We start from the raw sequence: 18,993 nt of genomic DNA on the forward strand, positions 1-18,993 counted from the left end.
TACGTTATACTATCCTTTATGTTGTGAATACTGTCTACTCTATATGGACCACACTTTTACCTTTACTTGTGTAACCTGAAAACTTCAATAAAAATAATTTTGAAAAAAAAAAAAAAGAACCGGTCACAATGGCTGTTACCTTAAATCCAGGTTTCCTGCACTGGGGCCCATCCCTATCTGTCTTCAGGAAACAATGCTAGTTATTAGGAAGTGCACATCTCTGCAACACAGTGACATGTCTGCCCCAGGTCTATCAATGGCACCCTGCATCAATGGGTAGGAACCTTGGCTGTGATAGATGACTATCACCCTGATAGGGTCCCTAAAAATGGCATTGCAGTTGCAGTGAGCGCAACTGACGTACTAAAGAAAACCTGTACAGACAGAATATGGAGCCAGCTGTTGCTGATCTCTCATGTTGATCTAGTGACTTCCATACTTTCCTAGGTCATGACCCGGAAATACTAAATAGCAGGATCATTCTGATACCACTTGGTACCCCCCTAATAAAACAGTACTTTGGACTTAAGGGGAAAAAAACAGGGTTTGGGCATATGATTTGGTGTTTTAAACCCTTACCTCTACTTTTCATTCTGCACTGAGCGACCCACAGATTCAAACTCATATGGGCAATGGGGGAACACCTAGCCCTATGCTAATATCAAGTTTCAGAAATGTTGGTATATAGTTAATAGTGGGGGTTGGGATCCAGGATCAGATACAGAAAGCAGGAAAGAATGATCTGTCAAGAAAGCCATAGCAACAGGGGTACCTGCTATGCAGTAGGGGTTTTCTAATGATTTTTTATCTGTACATGAAAGGTATGCATTAAGCTCTTTGCACCCCGCCTAAAAAAAAAAAAAGCACACTACATACACCATCTCTCCAATACTAGTAATACCAAAAATGTACATGTATGTTTGTTTCTAAATCTGACATAAAAGCTTTGGAGAGTATGACAACAACAGTCCAAAAATTCCAGAGCCATCTTTCAACTTCAAACACAGGTAAGGCCGCATTTACACAGTTTTCATTGACCGCAGATACCTTTAGCCCTGCTACGGTTAGGTATACTTCCTCAGATAAAATAATAATGTTCTTTTACTAAAGAAATTTCTTTAATTAAAGAATAAAGATTATTTAACTTTTTATGTGTTTTCCAGCATTCATGTGACCCCAAAGCCTCATTCCTGTCCCTCTTCCTCTCAGTGGGGGCATGTCTGTTTATGATCTGGGTGGACTTTGTATATTACATCATGTATGTTTCAGGATAGATATCGCCTTCCTAATTGCTGACACAGTGACTGAGCGGGAGGTACACACCATCGGGTTGATTTACTACAGGCGAATAGGCTGCGCTCTTTGCAAAGTGCAGTTGCACTGGGCAAGTGCAGTTGCTCCAGAGCTTAGTAAATGAGCTGAAGATTCTCTTTGGAAAGGATATTCAATCACGTGCAAGAAAAATTAAATAAAAAAAAATAAAAAAAAACAGCATTTTTGCTTTCATATGATTGGGTGATGTAAGTCAGCAGAGCTTCTTCTCATTTACTAAGCTCTGGAGCAGCTACTCTTGCAGAGTGCAACTAAACTTTGCAAGGTGCACAGTTTATTTGCCTTTAGTAAATCAACCCCTATGTTTCATGAGGGCAACTGCTCAGTTAGTATAATGCTTTAGAGCAGTGGTTTCCAAACTGTGGCCCATGGGCTTGATATGGTCCTTTGCTTGCTTTTTCCCACCTTTGGGGCACTTTGCCTCCCACTGACATATGGCACAAACAATGAGGCACCATTTCGCCCACTGACACGAATGATAGGGGCACTCCTCCAACTAATAAACACTATTGGGAACTATTCCTCCCACTGACTCCAATGATTTGTAACCCCCACCCCACCTATGCTGCCTAACCTTTGTAACAGCATCAGTGAGTACTCAACAGCAGCTCTGAATTCCCTGGGCCGTTTTGTCACCCACTGACTCCAATTACCTCCCCTTTGTTGGCGCTCCCCTGCAGCCACCACTCTCTGACACAGAGGAGCTGGAGCTTCTAAATTGTGCGACAGCACTGAAGTAGAGGAGGGAGAGGGAACATTTTTAACATTAACTATAGTAAGCTTACACTTCCATTTTAAGAGTTAAATTAGGGTTAGTATTAGTGCTGATATTTGGAAGGTTAAAGTGTAGCTAAACCCAAAAACAAAAATGTAATATATTCCAGTTCACCAGTGGTCCTGGTGATCCTGCCAGTAACACATTGGGTAACATTGGGGTCTTTGAGTAACAGTAATCACTCAGAATACTGTAGGGAGAAGTGTTCTCACCCTACGATGTGTGTAGGACTACAGATCACCTCTCTTCCTCTTCTTTATAAATAGGAGAAGATGTTCTGTAGTCCACAGAGGGAACTTATTACAATGGAACTGATAACAGCCAGCACAGGCAGAGAGCAGGGGAAATTACCAGCTCACAAGATTTCTGGAGGGATCAACAGTCATTTTGTGCCACTTATCAAATTGATACAACAAAATGCTTTTTTGAGATATTTAACAAAACAAATGGGAGCAAATAAAAGAAGTTCATTGTTAGGGTTTACATACACTTTAAACATTTGCGTTGAAGGTAGAATTTGGGTGGTATTTAAACATTAAAGTGACCTGTGGCTTTGCTCAAAGATTGCAAAGGAAAAAGGTCACTCAACCCCTCTCCTCATCCCCCAGCATCATATTGCCTCCTCAGCGTGATTGAGGGATGTGATCAATTATTTGAAATCTCAATTGAGAATGATTATGTTGTATAAAATATCACGCCAAGGGTAATTTCAACTGTGGTGCCTGAAAGGAATATTTATGTTTGGCCAGGCTGTCCTTCATTTTCTGTGTTGGCTCCTACACATAGTACAACCCATATGGGAATTTTAATATGTGCATTATAATCACACTTTGTCAAGTGAATTCTCCCCTAATATGTAGCTTTTTACCAGTATGATGATTTATTAAAAATCTTGCTGGAGCACTCTGAATATAAAAGACACAGAAATGAAACCTTAATACTATGTATCCTTTATAATTGTATGAGGATATATAAAAAGGAACCTTTCTTTTCATGCTGAAGTCCTGTGAACATGAAAGGCATGGGAATTAACTATTTTTTAGGACCTAGAATAGTAAGTGTATTTGGCATAGTAGTTACCACAAAATCAGCATGTACCACCTTAACATTATTTGATTTATCTTGGCTTTTAAGGTTGGGGGGACTCTGAAAATCTTGCATATTAGGATAGCTCCTTCTTAAAATGCTTCAGTATTTCTATACAATCTTACATATTTCTGAGTGTTGCTGGAACTGTGAAACAAATTATATCCTTGGCTTTCTATTCTCTTGATTTATACCACCTAATAATTCCACTTTGTCCTTAGCAGCTACTATTTTTCTCTCTGACCCCAATAATGTTATGGGATAACCCCTAACCTGAGCTTTGTCACATGGGGAGATGAGTACATGTCTAATTGCTTTTGATCAGGCACATATTTCTATGATACCAGGTTTGAAGTATAATCTATCAGTCAACAAGAGTTCCATACCATTCTTGCATGTCGTAATAGACAAAATGGATAATCATTTGGATGCTGACTTGTAAGTAATTGGAATCAGTTATTTTTACACTCTAGGTTTCATCAACCTGCAGTATTAAATCTATACTACGTAGTCAAATGGTTAGTGTAGGACATGTTGTTATTGATCCTATCATTAGAAATAAATGCCTACTGAAGATGGAAGAAAAGCTCAGAGTTAGGGTTTATTCCATAACCTTATTGGAGTCAGATGGTAGCTGCTATGGACAGAGTGGAATTATTAAGTAGTAGGAATCAGCAGAATATAAGGCATGGATACCATTAGTTTCATACTTTCATCAACAAGAAAATATATTTAACAATGTGAAGAAAACATTGGGGCATTTTGAGATAGAACTGGACTTACAAATCTCCAAAAGTAGTGATAGCTTGTACGTGATTTTGTTACAACCACTTTTCCACTTACACTAACCTTTGTTGATCCCAAACAAAATAGTTAACTTCCATGCCTTTCATGTTTACAGGACTCCACTATGAAAAGAAAGGTTCCTTTTTTTACATATCCTCATACAAGTAAAAAGGATAAATAGTAAGTAATATTTCCTATGTCAAAGTAAGAGAACAGTGCTGGATTGCAGATTTAAAAACTATTTAGCCGAAGGGTTTGAATGTCAATTTTTATTTGCATTTGTCTACTTGATATGATGCAGTGATACTAGTGATACTACCTTGGTATATTCTGTTTGCCTTATGCGCCACAATTGTCGGTGCTTGTGACAGATTCATGTACCTGTTGGAAACTGGATACTCCTTCCTTAGTAACGCTGAGCTCCCTGCCTGCCCACTGTACCTGTCACACACACAAGTGCATGGAAGACATAATTTGTTGTGGTGTTGGGGGAGCCTGATGAAGAAATCTGAGAGACTAGTTTCCCATCAGGTCCATCTTGCTTGTGATTGACAGCTAACGGCAGTGGGCGGATTCCTTGTCTGCTATTAAGACCAAAAACAGATATGAAATTTGCCCACTGCTGTCTGCTGTCAATCACAAGGAATGTGGAACTGGTGGGGAACTGGTGTCTCTGAGCTCCTCACCATGATCCTACCCAACAGGTGCAACGGCAGTGGAGGTGAGTTGTTGAGTGGTCGAAGAAAATTTCCCCATCACATCTGTCTTGCCTGTGATTGACAGCAGATAGCAGTGAACAGATTCCAAAGCTGCTATCCAGCCCAATAATGGCTATGGAGTCTGCCCACCGCCTTCTGCTGTCTCAGTAGCAGGCTCTGCCTACTGTCAGTGTTTTGTCTGCATCCATTGGTTTCTAGGATGCTCTAAGTAATTTCCAACCCAATTAAAAAAGTTAAATACACAACCCCCCCCCCGCCAACTTTTGAGCTTAAATACCTCCAGTTTTGTTATCTTCGATCTAGAGGTTCATTCTTTCATTCGCCACAGCTATAGCGAAACAGTGAGAAAGTGACACAAGGAAGAACTACCTTAATATGTCCTACATTAACAAAACAATCACAATGCTTTCAGGAATTTGGAGCAGGACATTTAAAGTGACTGTGCTGCCAGAAAAAGGTCTCAAATGCATTATTGAATTTCCTCTTATGAACCTTTATTTCTTTCCATGTTGGTGTAGTTCTACTGCAATACTTACTAGAAGCACTAATAGTTTGTCTTTACTGTTAAGGCTTTGTTGGTTGTTACTACACATTGATACAGGTTGTACACGTTTCCTGTCAAATCTCTATTTAATTCACTGGGGGACATTTACTAAAACTGGTGCACACAGACTCTGGTGCAGCTTTGCATAGTAACCAATCTCTAACTTCAGCTTGTTCAATTGAGCTTTGACAATAAAACCTAGAACAAGATTCTGTGTGCACCAATTTTAGTAAATCCCCCCCATTGTGTGTAATCCACACACTTGTGTTACCTGAAGAAGAATCCTTGGAGGTCTGAACCTGGTGTACACATTAGCATGTAAACTGTGTTCAACTAAGTTGTACATGGTGCTGCAGATATACAGGTTTTCTATATATTGAAGTTGTGGGTAAACTCCTTACTGCTAATACCATCTTTGAAATATTAAGTGAGTGGTGCCTCTGCATCAAGGAGTAATATATACACATACACACATGTATCTTTTCATATTATCTAAGATGAAAGAATGCAATTTTTTGGGGAGTTTATGGTGCATTCACCGCAGAGAATCAAATTACCTTGGGGTTGTTTCCTTGTGGATTTCCATGCTCGATACCGAAGCCAAAGAATAAGGGCAAGCAGAATGATAGTAATCCCAACTAGGAAGACAGGCACCACAATCACCTCATACTGATATGTTCTGACAACTGTAAAGGAATGAATAAGAAATTTGAATGGTTGCATTTATTAGAAGTTGACTTACCAATCAGAGAAAGTAGCAATCTTTGGTACTAGAAGATAGCTGTTTTCAATATAATGTGTATCTATCTATATGCCACTGCATGTTCATTTTCCTTGGCCAGAATTTAGAGCCAGTTCACAATGAACACAGTAGGGGAAAGGTACATTCTGTGTGCATTTCTGGCACCACGCTCAAAACACATTGACTTTGCATTTTGCTTTGGGTGCCAATATATTGTTAACGGCACCCCAAATGCAAATTGCAAACGTATTACATTTGTGGGCAAATGGCATGATAGCACAGTACCATGCAATTTGGTGCAGAGCTCTTTTCAAAAGTAGTGCATGCACTATTCTTTGTGCATTTTCCGGTATGATTTGAGGACCATACAAATGAAAGGACTGCAAAATCTCACTGCCTGGGAAAACACAGAAATCGCACAGGAACGCAGTGCAAAGATGTGCTTTCAGCAGGCAGAACAAAGCAATACATTAACCACTTCCATACAGGTCACTTTCACTCCCTTCCTGCCCTTGCCAATTTTCAGCTTTTAGCGCTGTTGCATTTTGAAGGACAATTGCAACACTGTACCAAAACCAAATTTGTGTAATTTTTTCCCACAAATAAAGCTTTCGTTTGGTGGTATATGATCACTGCAAGGTTTTTTCTTTTTTGCTACACAAATAAAAAAAGACCGAAAAGTTTGAAAAAAAAAAAAGTTTTTTTGTTTATGTTATAGAATTTTGTAACTAAATACTTTTTTCCTGCACTGACGAGCACTGATGAGGCCGCACTGACAGGCACTGATGAGGAGGCACTGATGGGGTGGCACTGATGATGAGACACTAATATGCCACACTGATGGGCACTGATAGGCGGCACTGATATGCAGCACTGATGGGTGCTGATAGGTAGCACTGATATGCAGCATTGATGGGCACTGATGGGCACTGATAGGTGGCACTGGTGGGCACTAATAGGCGGCACTGATGGGCACTAATAGGCGGCACTGATGGGTACCGATAGGCGGCACTGATGGGTACCGATAGCCGGCACTGATGGGCAATGATGGGCACTGGTGGGCGGCAGTGATAGATGGCAATGATGGGCACTGGTGGGTGGCACTGACAGATGGCAATGATGGGCAGCACTGATGAGGAGGGCACTGACAGGCTCCCTGAGCACTGATTGGCATCCCTGGTGGCCAGAGGTGGGCATCCCTGGTGGCCATGGGTGAGCATCCCTGGTGGCCATGGGTGGGCAATCCCTGGTGGCTCTAGTGGCATCCCCCAAGGGTCTGCACTGGAAATCAATGCTCTGATTACCAGCACAGTCACCCCCCCCACCCCCCGTCCGGAGAGCCGCCGATTGGCTCTCCTCTACTCGCGCCTGTCAGGCGTGAACTGAAGAAAGCCGATCAACGGCACTTCCTATTTACTATGTAACCAGTTGTGATTGAACACAGCTGGTCACATGGTAAAGAGCCTACGTCATAGGCTCTTTACCGGGATCGGAGATGCAGTGTGTCAGTGTGACACACCGCACCACTGATCGCCGCTCATATGACGCCCAGTCAGGATAGTGCAACCACTTTGCGGTCATCATTTTGCTATATGATGGGCGGGAAGTGGTTAAAAGTGGAACTTCACACTCCCAATCAGCATGAATAATTTTTAATTCTCATACTGCTAGCATTAGTAAATGGATAAGAAAGTATACCATATTTATTTGCTTCAACTTTTTTTTTTACATTTCTTCAGTTACTTCCTGGCTTCCCGCCTAGACAAATGATATCATACATTCCAGGAGTCTTCCGGAGGGGAGGAGAGGAGGAGGGGTTTTCTAAGCTAAGCACTCTCTTAAGATGGTCATGGTCAGAAATGCTAGGGGGGGGGGGGTGTTTTTTAAAGAGACTTCTCACCAAAATAAAGCATAGAGACACGGATTGATTGCTTTGAATATTAAAAGTGAATTAAATAGCATTTTTGGTGCTCAGATGCAGTGAAGATCCACTTTAGGCCCCTTTCACCTTTGCGCGACCTAAAAGTCACATGATTTTGCCGCAATTTTTTGGCACCATTTTGACTGGACTTGAAGCAATGCCTGTGTACTCTTGAAGTCTATGGACCTCAAAACCCATCAAAGTCAGACCAAAGTATTGCAGCGACTACTTTGAAGTCGCTGTGATTTGAAATCGCGCAGATATAAAAGGTACTCATTTAAAATCATGAAGTACGACTTGTCATGTGACTTTGCAGTCCAAAGTCACAGGACAAGTCGCACAAGTGTAAAAGGGGCCTTAATAAAAATTACCTCCACCGCCATATTTACCTTTCATTTGTTCCCCCACTACTCAGTTAGGCCACCTGGAGAAAAAATACATTTTCCAGTACTTTCATGTATTGGGACAATTAGCCCCTCCCCTTCCTCCCATGGTCTAGTTCCCGGGTGCCTGAGCAAACAGTCACCGGGTCTCAGTGCTGTGCTTTGCACCGTGTAAGTGGGTTTACATGCGTTGTGTTCGTTTGTGCATGAAAACATGTAGCTTGCTTTATTGTTTTCACTGCACTTCTTCATAAAGTTAGGAATTTTGTCCATAGGATAACCTAGACTTCTGACTATCTATGCAGTGGGATTGTATTCAAAAACACATCCAACTGCATCTGGTGTGAATAGGCCCTAAGTGTTTATAACATGCCAACACATCTCTATAGCTTTTATAACTGTCTCTGACTGTTCTGTAATTCTTTACAAGCTAAGATAACCCAAAAAGGCTGCAACTTGCCAAATTTTATTGAAATATATAAAACATACGGTATATGAATTCAAAGCAGAGATCCCAGCTTACCACAGAGCTGGTCATTGCTGGAACAATCCAGTAAAGTTCGAGCTGGAAGTCGGATCTTTAGGTCTTCCATCTTTGAATGCTGGGTTACTTGTTAAAGCCTGCATAATTACAAAAACACAAAGTTACATTGTGGGACTTTTCAGAGGGACTAAGAGAAAACTGTAAGTGCTGATGCTGTAAAAATTAGGTGTTGCAGCACATTTTTATTTTATTTTTTTAATGGGACCATAGTTCTACATATACATATAATTGTAGAAACGATGTGCACTTCTATAGTGTGTTGTTAGGCAGCTTATCACTCCTATCAGATAAGCAGCCCATTAGCCAACTGAAGGAGTTTGCATGGCAGGGTGAAAACGCTGCTGTTCATTGTGAGGCAGTAGCTTTGTGTTGTCAGCCTGCTGCTTGAAGTCACGTCAAAACATAATGACTGGCATATGATGACAAAAAATACTAAAATAATAAAAAAATAGATTTGGGCTTACATACACTTTAACTATACAGTATATATAGTCAACTCAAAAATGCAATGAGTATCACTAAATGCTGGCTAAATATTAAATTTCTATAATTATTATTATTATTATGGGGCAGTAGACAGGATCACCTTAAGAGCCGGTTCACACTGAGGCGATACGACTCCTTACTACTTCGGGGGCGACTTGTGCATTACATTGCACCACGACTTCGGAGCGACTTGCAGGGACTTCACATAATGGAAGTCTATGCAAGTCGCTCCGAGGTCGCCCCGAAATAGTACAGGACCCTTTTTCTAAGTCAGAGCGACTTGTGTAGCTCCTATTAGAACGGGTCCTGTAGCGGTCAATGGACCGGGAGGGAGCGCGACTTGTCAGGCTGACAAGTCGCCTGACAAGTCGCGCTAATGTGAACCGGCTCTTAAGTACTATAATAAATATTACCCTAAAATAAATAGACACACACCATTTGTTTGGATAAAAACTTTTATAGGCCGCGGCCGTTTATTATTTGTTTGAATAATAAATAAATAAATAAATTTTAAAACACAATAACATGCATAACACTATAAGGCCCCGTTCACATAGGGGCGATCCGACTTCGGGTGGCGACCTCCGAGGTCGCGGTGCGAGCAGCGCGCCGCGACCTCGGAGCGGCCGCCGCGGACTTCATAACATTGAAGTCTATGGCGGTCGCCTCCAGGTCGCCCCAAAGAAGCTCCGGACCCTTTTTCTAAGTCGGAGCGACTTGTGTCGCTCCTATTAGAATGGGTCCGCAGCTTCCCTATGGAAGGCGACCTGCGGCGACCTGTGAGGCGACCAGGTCGCCTCACAGATCGCCTTAGTGTGAATGGGGGCTTACACACCCGATCCCCACGATCCAGGTGGTAAATAAATAAAATACAAGATAAAATGTATCCAACTCCAAAACGCAAACATACATGTCCCCCTGTGCAACAAAGGTGACCCACAAATAATAAACTTTGGCCGCGACAGCCAAGGGAGAGGGGGGGGAGAAAGTAGTTTCTTCTTGATTCTTCTGAGGTGGTCTGAAGGATAGGCGGCAGTGAGCCCCCTTAAATAGCCATAAATTGAGGACCAGCCTAAACCAGTTAGCCCTTTAGGCGGCAAATTCAAGCGGGAATCGGGGTGAGGACCCAAATCTCCCAGATACAGGGGAAAATTGGGCCGGAAGAACCAGGGGACCACTTAATCTCCCTAGATACAAGCCCTTTGAGCGGGAAAACAGATAGCCTTTGAAAGCCAGGTCAAAAGTTCATCTGACCTTTCCCTCACAGACTATACCTTAACTAGCTAACTATAACCTAATACCCTATCCTGCCCTGTCACTACCCCATGAGGAAAATGGAGAGCATAATTATGCCCTTTTCCTTTTATTATACAAGATTTATATAGCGCCAACAGTTTGCGCAGCGCTTTACAATGTGCGGGAAGACAATACAGTTACAATACGATTCAATACAGGAAGAATTAGTTAGAGCTTACAATCTAGAAGATAAATAATTCTCTAGAAATTATATAATTAATAATTTCTAATAAATATTAAATAATTATTTCTATATACATAACAGTAATTCTTATATCAAGACATACTGGTATTTTTTAACACAAATTAATGGACAAATGAAAATAAACATGTACCTGTGTGGTTTCCCTTCTTATATGTTAACTTTACATAAATGTTCAATGATTTTCAATATTTCTCTATGACACACAATAATTACATTTATTCATGCAGATGAAAACGTGCTACCTCATCATGTGACCAAAGTCAAGGAATTAAGTAATTACAATACATTAAAGAATCACTTAGTAATGTCTTGTAAAATAACAACCTACACGTGCACACAAAATAACTACTTAACCATTCCAGTCATACTTTGGCTCCTGCATTGTTTATGCTTGGAATATGTGTACCTTTTGTCTTACTGATGTTATTCATTCCTAGGGAATTCCTGGTTTATATGCAGGCCCAAAGCTGATGACATGAGGATGTTTTTTCTCTAAGGCCTCATGCATACTGGGCCTGCTTATACAGGCTTTTGGCCTTTTTTTTCTGTCAGTAGTCAGTAGAAGCAAATCTATACCAGTCCATATTTCTAGAGGAGAGTTTACAACATCACGTGTGCGCTTTTGAGAGGAGCTTTCAGGAAGAAAAAATGCTTGACAAGCCTAAATGCATGTAAACGCATCTAAATGTGGCATTTAGGCAAGTCAACTGTTTTTAAGTGTACATTTTTATAGTATTTTGGGGAAAAACACTTAACACGCGTAAAGACGCCTAAATGCGTGTACAATATGCTCCATTTGAGCGTTTATTCTGCTTCTTTTTTCTGCCAGCAGTTCTGGAATTTTTTCTGCTTCCTAGCGTGCGTGGACCATAAAGGTCATAAGTCTACCAAGACCAGGACTAGATTTCCATCACTGGAACCTTTAACCGCTTGACCTCCGGAAGATTTATCCCCCTTCCTGACCAGGCCATTTCTTGTGATACGGCACTGCATTATTTTACCTGACAATTGCGCGTATGTGCGACACTGTAACCAAATTAAATTTATGTCCTTTTTTACCCACAAATAGCGATCTCTTTTTATGTTATTTGATCCCCTCTGGTTTTTTTTTTTTGCGCTATAAACAAAAACTAAGCTGACATTTTTGAAAAAAAAAAAACTATATTTTTTACTTTCTACTATGAAACATAAAAAAAAATGAAAAAAATTGAAAAATCGAATTTCTTGATAAGATTAGGTCAATATGTATTCTGCTACGTATTTTTGGTAAAAAAATATCCCAATAAGTGTATATTGACTGGTTTGCGCAAAAGTTATAGCGTCTCCAAACTATGGGATATTTTTATTTATTTATTTTTTACTAGTAATGGCAGCAATCAGCGATTTATAGCAGGACTACAATATTACGGCAGACATTCTGAAACGAACTGACACTTTTGATACTTTTTGGGAACTGGTGACACTAATACAGTGATTAGTGCTAAATTAATATGCACTATCACTTTACTAATGACATTGGCTGGGAAGGGGTTAACATCAGAGGCGATTAAAGGGGTTACTGTGTGCCTAGCTAGTGTTTTACTGTACTGTATTAGGTGCTTTTACTAGGGGAAGAGATAGAATTTATTATTTCCTGCTTTGCAGGGACACAAATTCCAAGTTCCGCACAAATTCCATCCCATCCCTCCTGTAAGAACGGCGATCTGCCTTGTTTACATTGCAGTTCTGTCTCTCTGCCTCATGGTCAGCGGGTGTGCGCCCCCTACTCGGAAGTGTCGGATCGCGTACATATACGTGATCCGGCGCACAGCTGCCACCCTGTAGCAGTAAAACTGCTATAGAGCGTTTGGCAAGCAGTTAAGCAAACATCCTTGGGCACCCAAAACAACAGTCTTATTAAATTTTTCTAAATGTCATAATTATATTTCTCATCAGATCTTCTTATGAAAGCCTTGCATGATACAGCATTGTGACTTGGCACTTTTAAATAATAAAAATTTCACATGAAACCATCACTAGAATGCTCCAGCTGAAGCAAACATACTGTGATTTTTAACCCAAAGCCATGAATAAATAAATCTATATAGCCATGGGTGGAAGGGCTTCATACAATATGCATAAGTTAGCTTCTTGTTACAATGTAAACAGCTCATGTGTCCAAAGTTAAACCCCTCAGAATGTCTTGAAGTCTCTATGAAGACAATTTAACAATTCTCTTTCAAGAATCCATTTATTTTTTATACACCACATAAAATGAGTGTACAGGGACATGCCTAATAGCTATTGGCTTACTCCAGGTTTTACTAAAGTTAATGAAAATGTCACAAAGCAAATCTAATTACGTCATGTGACCTTTGACACATTCAGGAAACACATTATGTATGTGGATCTACCTTTATTTGCACAGTGTCAGCAGATATTCTACCTGGATGACAGATGTAGAAATAGAGGTAATTTATGGGTTGTACTTATAGACAAAAGATACAGATACAAACATGCTCTTTCAAACACCCAGATATTGATTTCATTCATGATGCACTTCTTAGAGTAAACAAATAATTTGATTATTGGCCATACAAATCCTACAGTATTTATTTTGAACTTTAGGCCTGTGTATGACTTGAAAATTGAGGGTGTACGCTGAGCATAGTAGTCCCCACTCTCCTGCTGGTCTACACTCACACTGTGCTTAAAAGGAAGTATTCCCAGGAATTCTTATATCATCACATCTTCCACCCAAACCTGGATCTTTGCGAGTTCTGTGTTTTTGGGTATTATTTATGCTCACACTGAAGCGAATCATAGTGGATTCCAAGTAAACTGGGCCCCAGACCACTTCTTCCAAGTAGTCCTGGGCACAGTACACTGAACTGTACCCACGTGTAGTTCAGAGCAATCAAACTGGCTAAATGAGCAAGGCCAAGGGGGCGAAACATGCCAAGGTACGGTTCAAACTGCTAATGTGACTACACCCTAAATCTAGGGCACACACTGTACAGAGAGCCAAAACAATGTTTTGACCAAAGGCTACTTCAAAGTCAAATGATGGATTCTGCTGGATTCTAAATAATGTAGAAAAAAATAAACAAATAATCTGTAAAACATACTGTAGGTACCAAAGAGGGACATTTTTTTTTGGCCTACATTGACAGGGTGGAGATATCTCACCATTAGAATCTCTGGGAGATAACAGAAAGTATCAAATGAACGTTAAATGGAAACATTTTTGATGTTTGCATTTAACCTTCATCTTTAATGCACATAAACTCTTCCCTAAACTACAGCATATCTGAACCAAAGAAAATCCATGTTTTGGATCCAGAGATCACCTTGATAAATTGTGACAGTTGAAAAATCTAGGGTACTGGTGTGTCACAATTTGTCTAAGGTTGTTTTCTGGCTTTAACCCTGATGCACCCATTAGTTTGAACACAATTACATCCCTGATTTTTGTAATTTTACTTATATTCCAAGGATGGATGCCTTACTATGTGCTCTGCAACTAATAATATGCTGTAATCTGCTATGACACATATAAAACAACAAACATTATCAAGCATGCAAGTAAAAGGGTTGGAACCTCTGGCATGCCAAATATAACTAATAAGTAAAGCTGACTATCAAAAATAATCTGCTTCCATGTCAGGTTAGAAACATATTGCAAGATTTGAGAATGATACAACATTTAATCCTAGGAAGTCATGAACCAGTGTTAGGAAGTTACGAACTAGTGAATGTAAAACCAAATTCTAGCAAATAGTTTATCCTGTAAGAGGTTTAGGCAAAACAATAAAGCCGAAAACAAAGAAACAAACACAAACCATGGGAAAGGTGGGAAATTGGCCATATCTCCAATAGGCCAGGGGGCCAATAAAATAAGTCTGTGGTTTAGCACTGCACTTCTCTTTAAATCTAAAATATCTTTTGTTTAGAAGTAGTATGAACATGGTGATCTTAAAGTGTATCCAAAGCCAAAATCGTATTTTATTTTTAGTTTTGGATACAGTGACGAGGAGTTAGAACTTTATTGCTATCCCCACTAGATAGATTCACTCTCTATATTTGTCCTGTTGTCACTGGAGAATAAAATATAGTACGTTTGGGAAAAAAACAACATTTTGATGTGTCCCCAGAATTGGAATAGAGCGTAAATCTTCCAATGTGAACACTTATTCCAATGACAACTCTCTAAGAGAGACTTTTCTTCGGTTTGGAGATATTTCCTCTCACTTTCTGTTGTGGCTACAGGGCAGGAAGTGAAGGAAAAATTCCCTAATGGAACACAGATGGCAAAAAAAAAACTTGACAGGGGTTTTAAGCATGCACTACTATCTGAAATAAAGCAAAAAGTTTTGGTTTAAGAAATACTTAGAGAGAGATCTATTTAATTATAAAAATAAGATGAAAATGCCCACTCTAGACAATTCCTATTAAAAGTGCTTTTCCATAAGTAAGCCAGTAAGTCATTTCACATAAGTATGTTCATGTAAATTTAAAATGATTTTTTCACATAATCTTCAATTTTGTCCAACATTTGTTTCACAATGTCACCATTTTACAAGTGCACCCAATGGTACATTAGTTATTCTTCTGATATTAAACTAAAAGAACAGCTTTGCAGCAGTGTAACTGTTCTTTACCCCCATTAATTCTCTAAATATTTTCTGCTACATCGGTGTTGTACAAGTAAATGTTTCATTCTACCTTTGTCCATTTTGATTTTTAAATCATAAGTCATTTTATTCTCAACTCCATCTTGACTTTTTTATGTCAAAGCTGAATTTGGCTCCACCTCCTCTTTGGCTGAGGTACTGATCAATAGGGAGCCTAAGGAGGTGTGAGAGGAAACTCAACTTTGATGGAAAAACTGCTGGGCTGCTACAGTTTGAGTCTACAAATGGAATTGACATTCTGTAAAAGTAGCAACTGTTTTTTCTTCAACATTTTGAAATGCCCTAGTTTTTATAAATTACATATCAACCCAAGAACAAAAATGTAACATATTGCAGCTTTCTAGTCCTTGGATGTGGCGGCTGCATTTGTTTTCCTTTTTTCAGGCTAAGAACACTTTCTACAAACAATGTTTTTGTACTTAGTGTAAAATCCATATTTTTGGGGTTCAATAAGGGACACAGGATTCAAAGCTACCTACTAGAAAATGTGGACACTGGCAACACAAAAAAAAAAACAGTGACCAGCCTGGTATAACTCTTCCCACTCACAGCATGCTTTAAAAACACAGAGTGGAGACCTCTGACCTTTAATGAACTCCAGGAAATGGTAAGTACAAAAATCATATTTTCTTTCTCAATTTATCAAGGGATACAAGATTAAACCACAATTGGGATGTTCAAAAGCAACAACTGAGAGGTGGACAACAGTCAAAAACATTAACTAAGCAAGCAAACTGGTGTCTACCTGCAGCTCAAATAGCTACCTGAATGACTTTAAGCACAAAGCTTGTATCAGATAAGATCTGAACATCCACCCAGTAAAAAAATTTGTATAGAGAGAACCAGTCCTGCAAATCTGCAAAACAGTTGCCTAATACTGAAAATCCCCAGAGGCAATCACAGATCAAGCAGAGTGAGCTTTACCAGGAAAGGATGGAACCCACCCTTATGAAATCCTGGAATAAAAAGCTGTTCGCCTTTATGGGGACCATGGGGGATAACAAAAAGAAAGTCAGTCTTTCTAAGGGAAGCAGTAGCTGTAATGTAAATAATCAAAGCACAAACTACATTAAGATAATGAAGATACATTTTTTTCTGATGTACTGGACCTGGACGGAGATGAGAGAACGATGTTCTGATTCAGGCAGGAAAGAGACTCGAGGTCTCAACACCATCTTACTTTATCTTTGTGTAAGACCAAAAAGGGTTCTGCACAAGACAAAGCTGCCAGCTCATACACATGTCTTGCAGAGGTGATGGCGACAAGGAAAGCAACCTTTTGAGTAATGGTGGAAAGTGAAATGTCCCCGATAGGTTCAATAGGCTGTCTTTGAGGAAGAGGTACATAAGAGATACCTTGTACAAAAGTCTTAACCAAAGAGTAGGAGATTAGCAGTCTTTGTAATAAAATTGCAAGAGTGATGGCACTCAGGGCCAAATGCTAATCCAGGCCCAATTGCAAAAAAGTCTGGATTTGCCCCACAGAGTATTTCTTGAGATGAAAACATCATTCTTTGCACCACACAAAGTATGCTTTCCATGTGTGCTGGTGTGAAAGGTAGACCTTCTAGCTTTTAACAGTGTAGGAATGACAGAATTAGATATGTGGGCTTCAAAAGCAATGCCATTAAAGCCAGATAACCATGAAGCTGGTCCTTAAGATAGAAGATACAGTTGATCTGGAAGAGCTCATGGGGTGTTTGCCAGCAGCTTGATCAGGTTGAAATATTACATTAACCTGGGCCAATTAAGAGCAATGAGTATCATTAAAATGCCCTCCATTTTGATCCTGTGGAACAGATGAGGAAGTTGTTTCAGAGGGAGAAAGACATAAATCAGATTGTGCTGATCCTACAGAGCCACTGGAGTAATCACTGCTTTATTCAAAGGATCTCTACACCTGGAGACAAACCAGTCCAGTTTGTTGTTGAACCTGGAGTCCAGGAGGTCCATATCTGGCATTCCCCTCCTGTGACACAGATCCTGAAACACTTCCACATATAGGGACCATTCCCCAGGTTCCAGGCGCTGCCATCTGATGTAGCCTGCCTGCCAGTTGCTACATTTGGCACATTAATGGCTGACAAGCCTGGAACATGAAATTCTGCCCAGTAGAGAATCCATTTAATCTCTCCTAGTCCTTTCTGGTTCCTCTCTGATGAGTGATGTACATTACAACTGAGTCCAGATCGATCCACCCTTAGTCGAGAGGTCTAGCATTGTAGGGACAACTGAATCACCTGGAGCTTGAGATTAATGATAAGGAGACAGGATGCCTCTGCAATCCATGTCCCCTGCATTAACAAGGTATCTAGAACTCCTCAATTTGTCATTGTTGTTAGGATCTTCCAAGACATTGAAAAAAGGATTTTCTTGACTTCAGAGACAGGTTCCTGAGCCACCATGCCAGAAATAACCTGGTTCTTGGTGTCAGCTGAATATGTTCACCTGAAGACTGAACTGGCTTGTTCCATGACAACAGAATATTGAGTTGAAGAGGTCTGGAGTGGAACTGAGTAAACGGAACTGCCTTGAAAGAAACTACCATGAATCCCAGAATTCTCATGCAGAATTCCAGAGTTAGACAGCTCCTAGAATGTAAAGTCCAAACCTGGGATAGAAGATATTTAACTGATTAATGTATCCAGGTGAATTTACCACTAAATTGGGCTTTCATTTAGTGGTAAATGGTAACAAATACCCCTTTTAATTTTTTTAATGGTTATTATTATCAAAGAAAAACTGGAACAAAATAGTAAAAACGTATTATTTTTTTAAATTCAGCTGTATTTTTCATATTATTACCATAATCTACTGCCAAAGAACAGCCCAAAATAATACTCCTGACGATCACAGCGATACCACACATGCATATGTTATTTGTTGTTTGTACCTGTAGTAGGGCCAAGAAACAAGGGTGCACATTTTGCTTTTTTATCTTACCTAAAACACACTGACACTAACTGACACTGATACTAAAATATTTTTAAAAAATGCTTTTTTTTTATCCTACCTAAAATATACTGGCAATGACCTTTGACCCCAAATTTGATCCTGACCCTTGACTCTGACCATGAACTTTGACCCTAGCAATGACCCTAACCCTAACACTGACCTAAATCAAACCCTGATCTAACAATTCTTTCTTTTCATTTTTTTTTACAGTTTTTTCCTTAAGCAAGAGGGAACAGATATGCAGTGCAGCTTTTTCTCCATTCAAGAGAAGAAAAAAAAAGCCACAGGGTTAGGCTGTACAGTAATTGATAACTGTGATAGCCAGTCAGAGGCTATCACAGCAATCAGGTCCTGTTCCCCAATCATTAGTAGGAGAACCTTGTGCTGGGAGAGTACTCTCAGCACAAACGCATGGGCACATGTATGCGGCCCCATGGATAAAGACCTACCTCCGTAAAGCCACATATATCTGTACACTTGTTGGCAATGGGTTGAAAGGATATTGGCTTGTAAAAGGTTTTGGTAGGGTGAATAGTTTATCAGGAG

General features: G+C 39.9%; 1 protein-coding gene across 1 annotated transcript in view; it reads right to left on the bottom strand.

The window, feature by feature from the left end:
- STYK1 (serine/threonine/tyrosine kinase 1) overlaps window positions 1–18,993 on the bottom strand; it is a 71,299-nt gene that overhangs the window by 43,696 nt on the left and 8,610 nt on the right. The window contains exons 2-3 of the mRNA XM_082266815.1: window positions 8,812–8,909; window positions 5,800–5,928 (exon numbers count right to left, since the gene is read on the bottom strand). Coding sequence (XP_082122941.1) covers window positions 5,800–5,928; window positions 8,812–8,881 — 199 coding nt within the window. The 5' untranslated portion in view covers window positions 8,882–8,909. The remainder of the gene's footprint in view (window positions 1–5,799; window positions 5,929–8,811; window positions 8,910–18,993) is intronic.

This window comes from Pelophylax lessonae (assembly GCF_965119305.1).
Source record: "Pelophylax lessonae genome assembly, chromosome: 9".
NCBI lineage: Eukaryota > Metazoa > Chordata > Amphibia > Anura > Ranidae > Pelophylax > Pelophylax lessonae.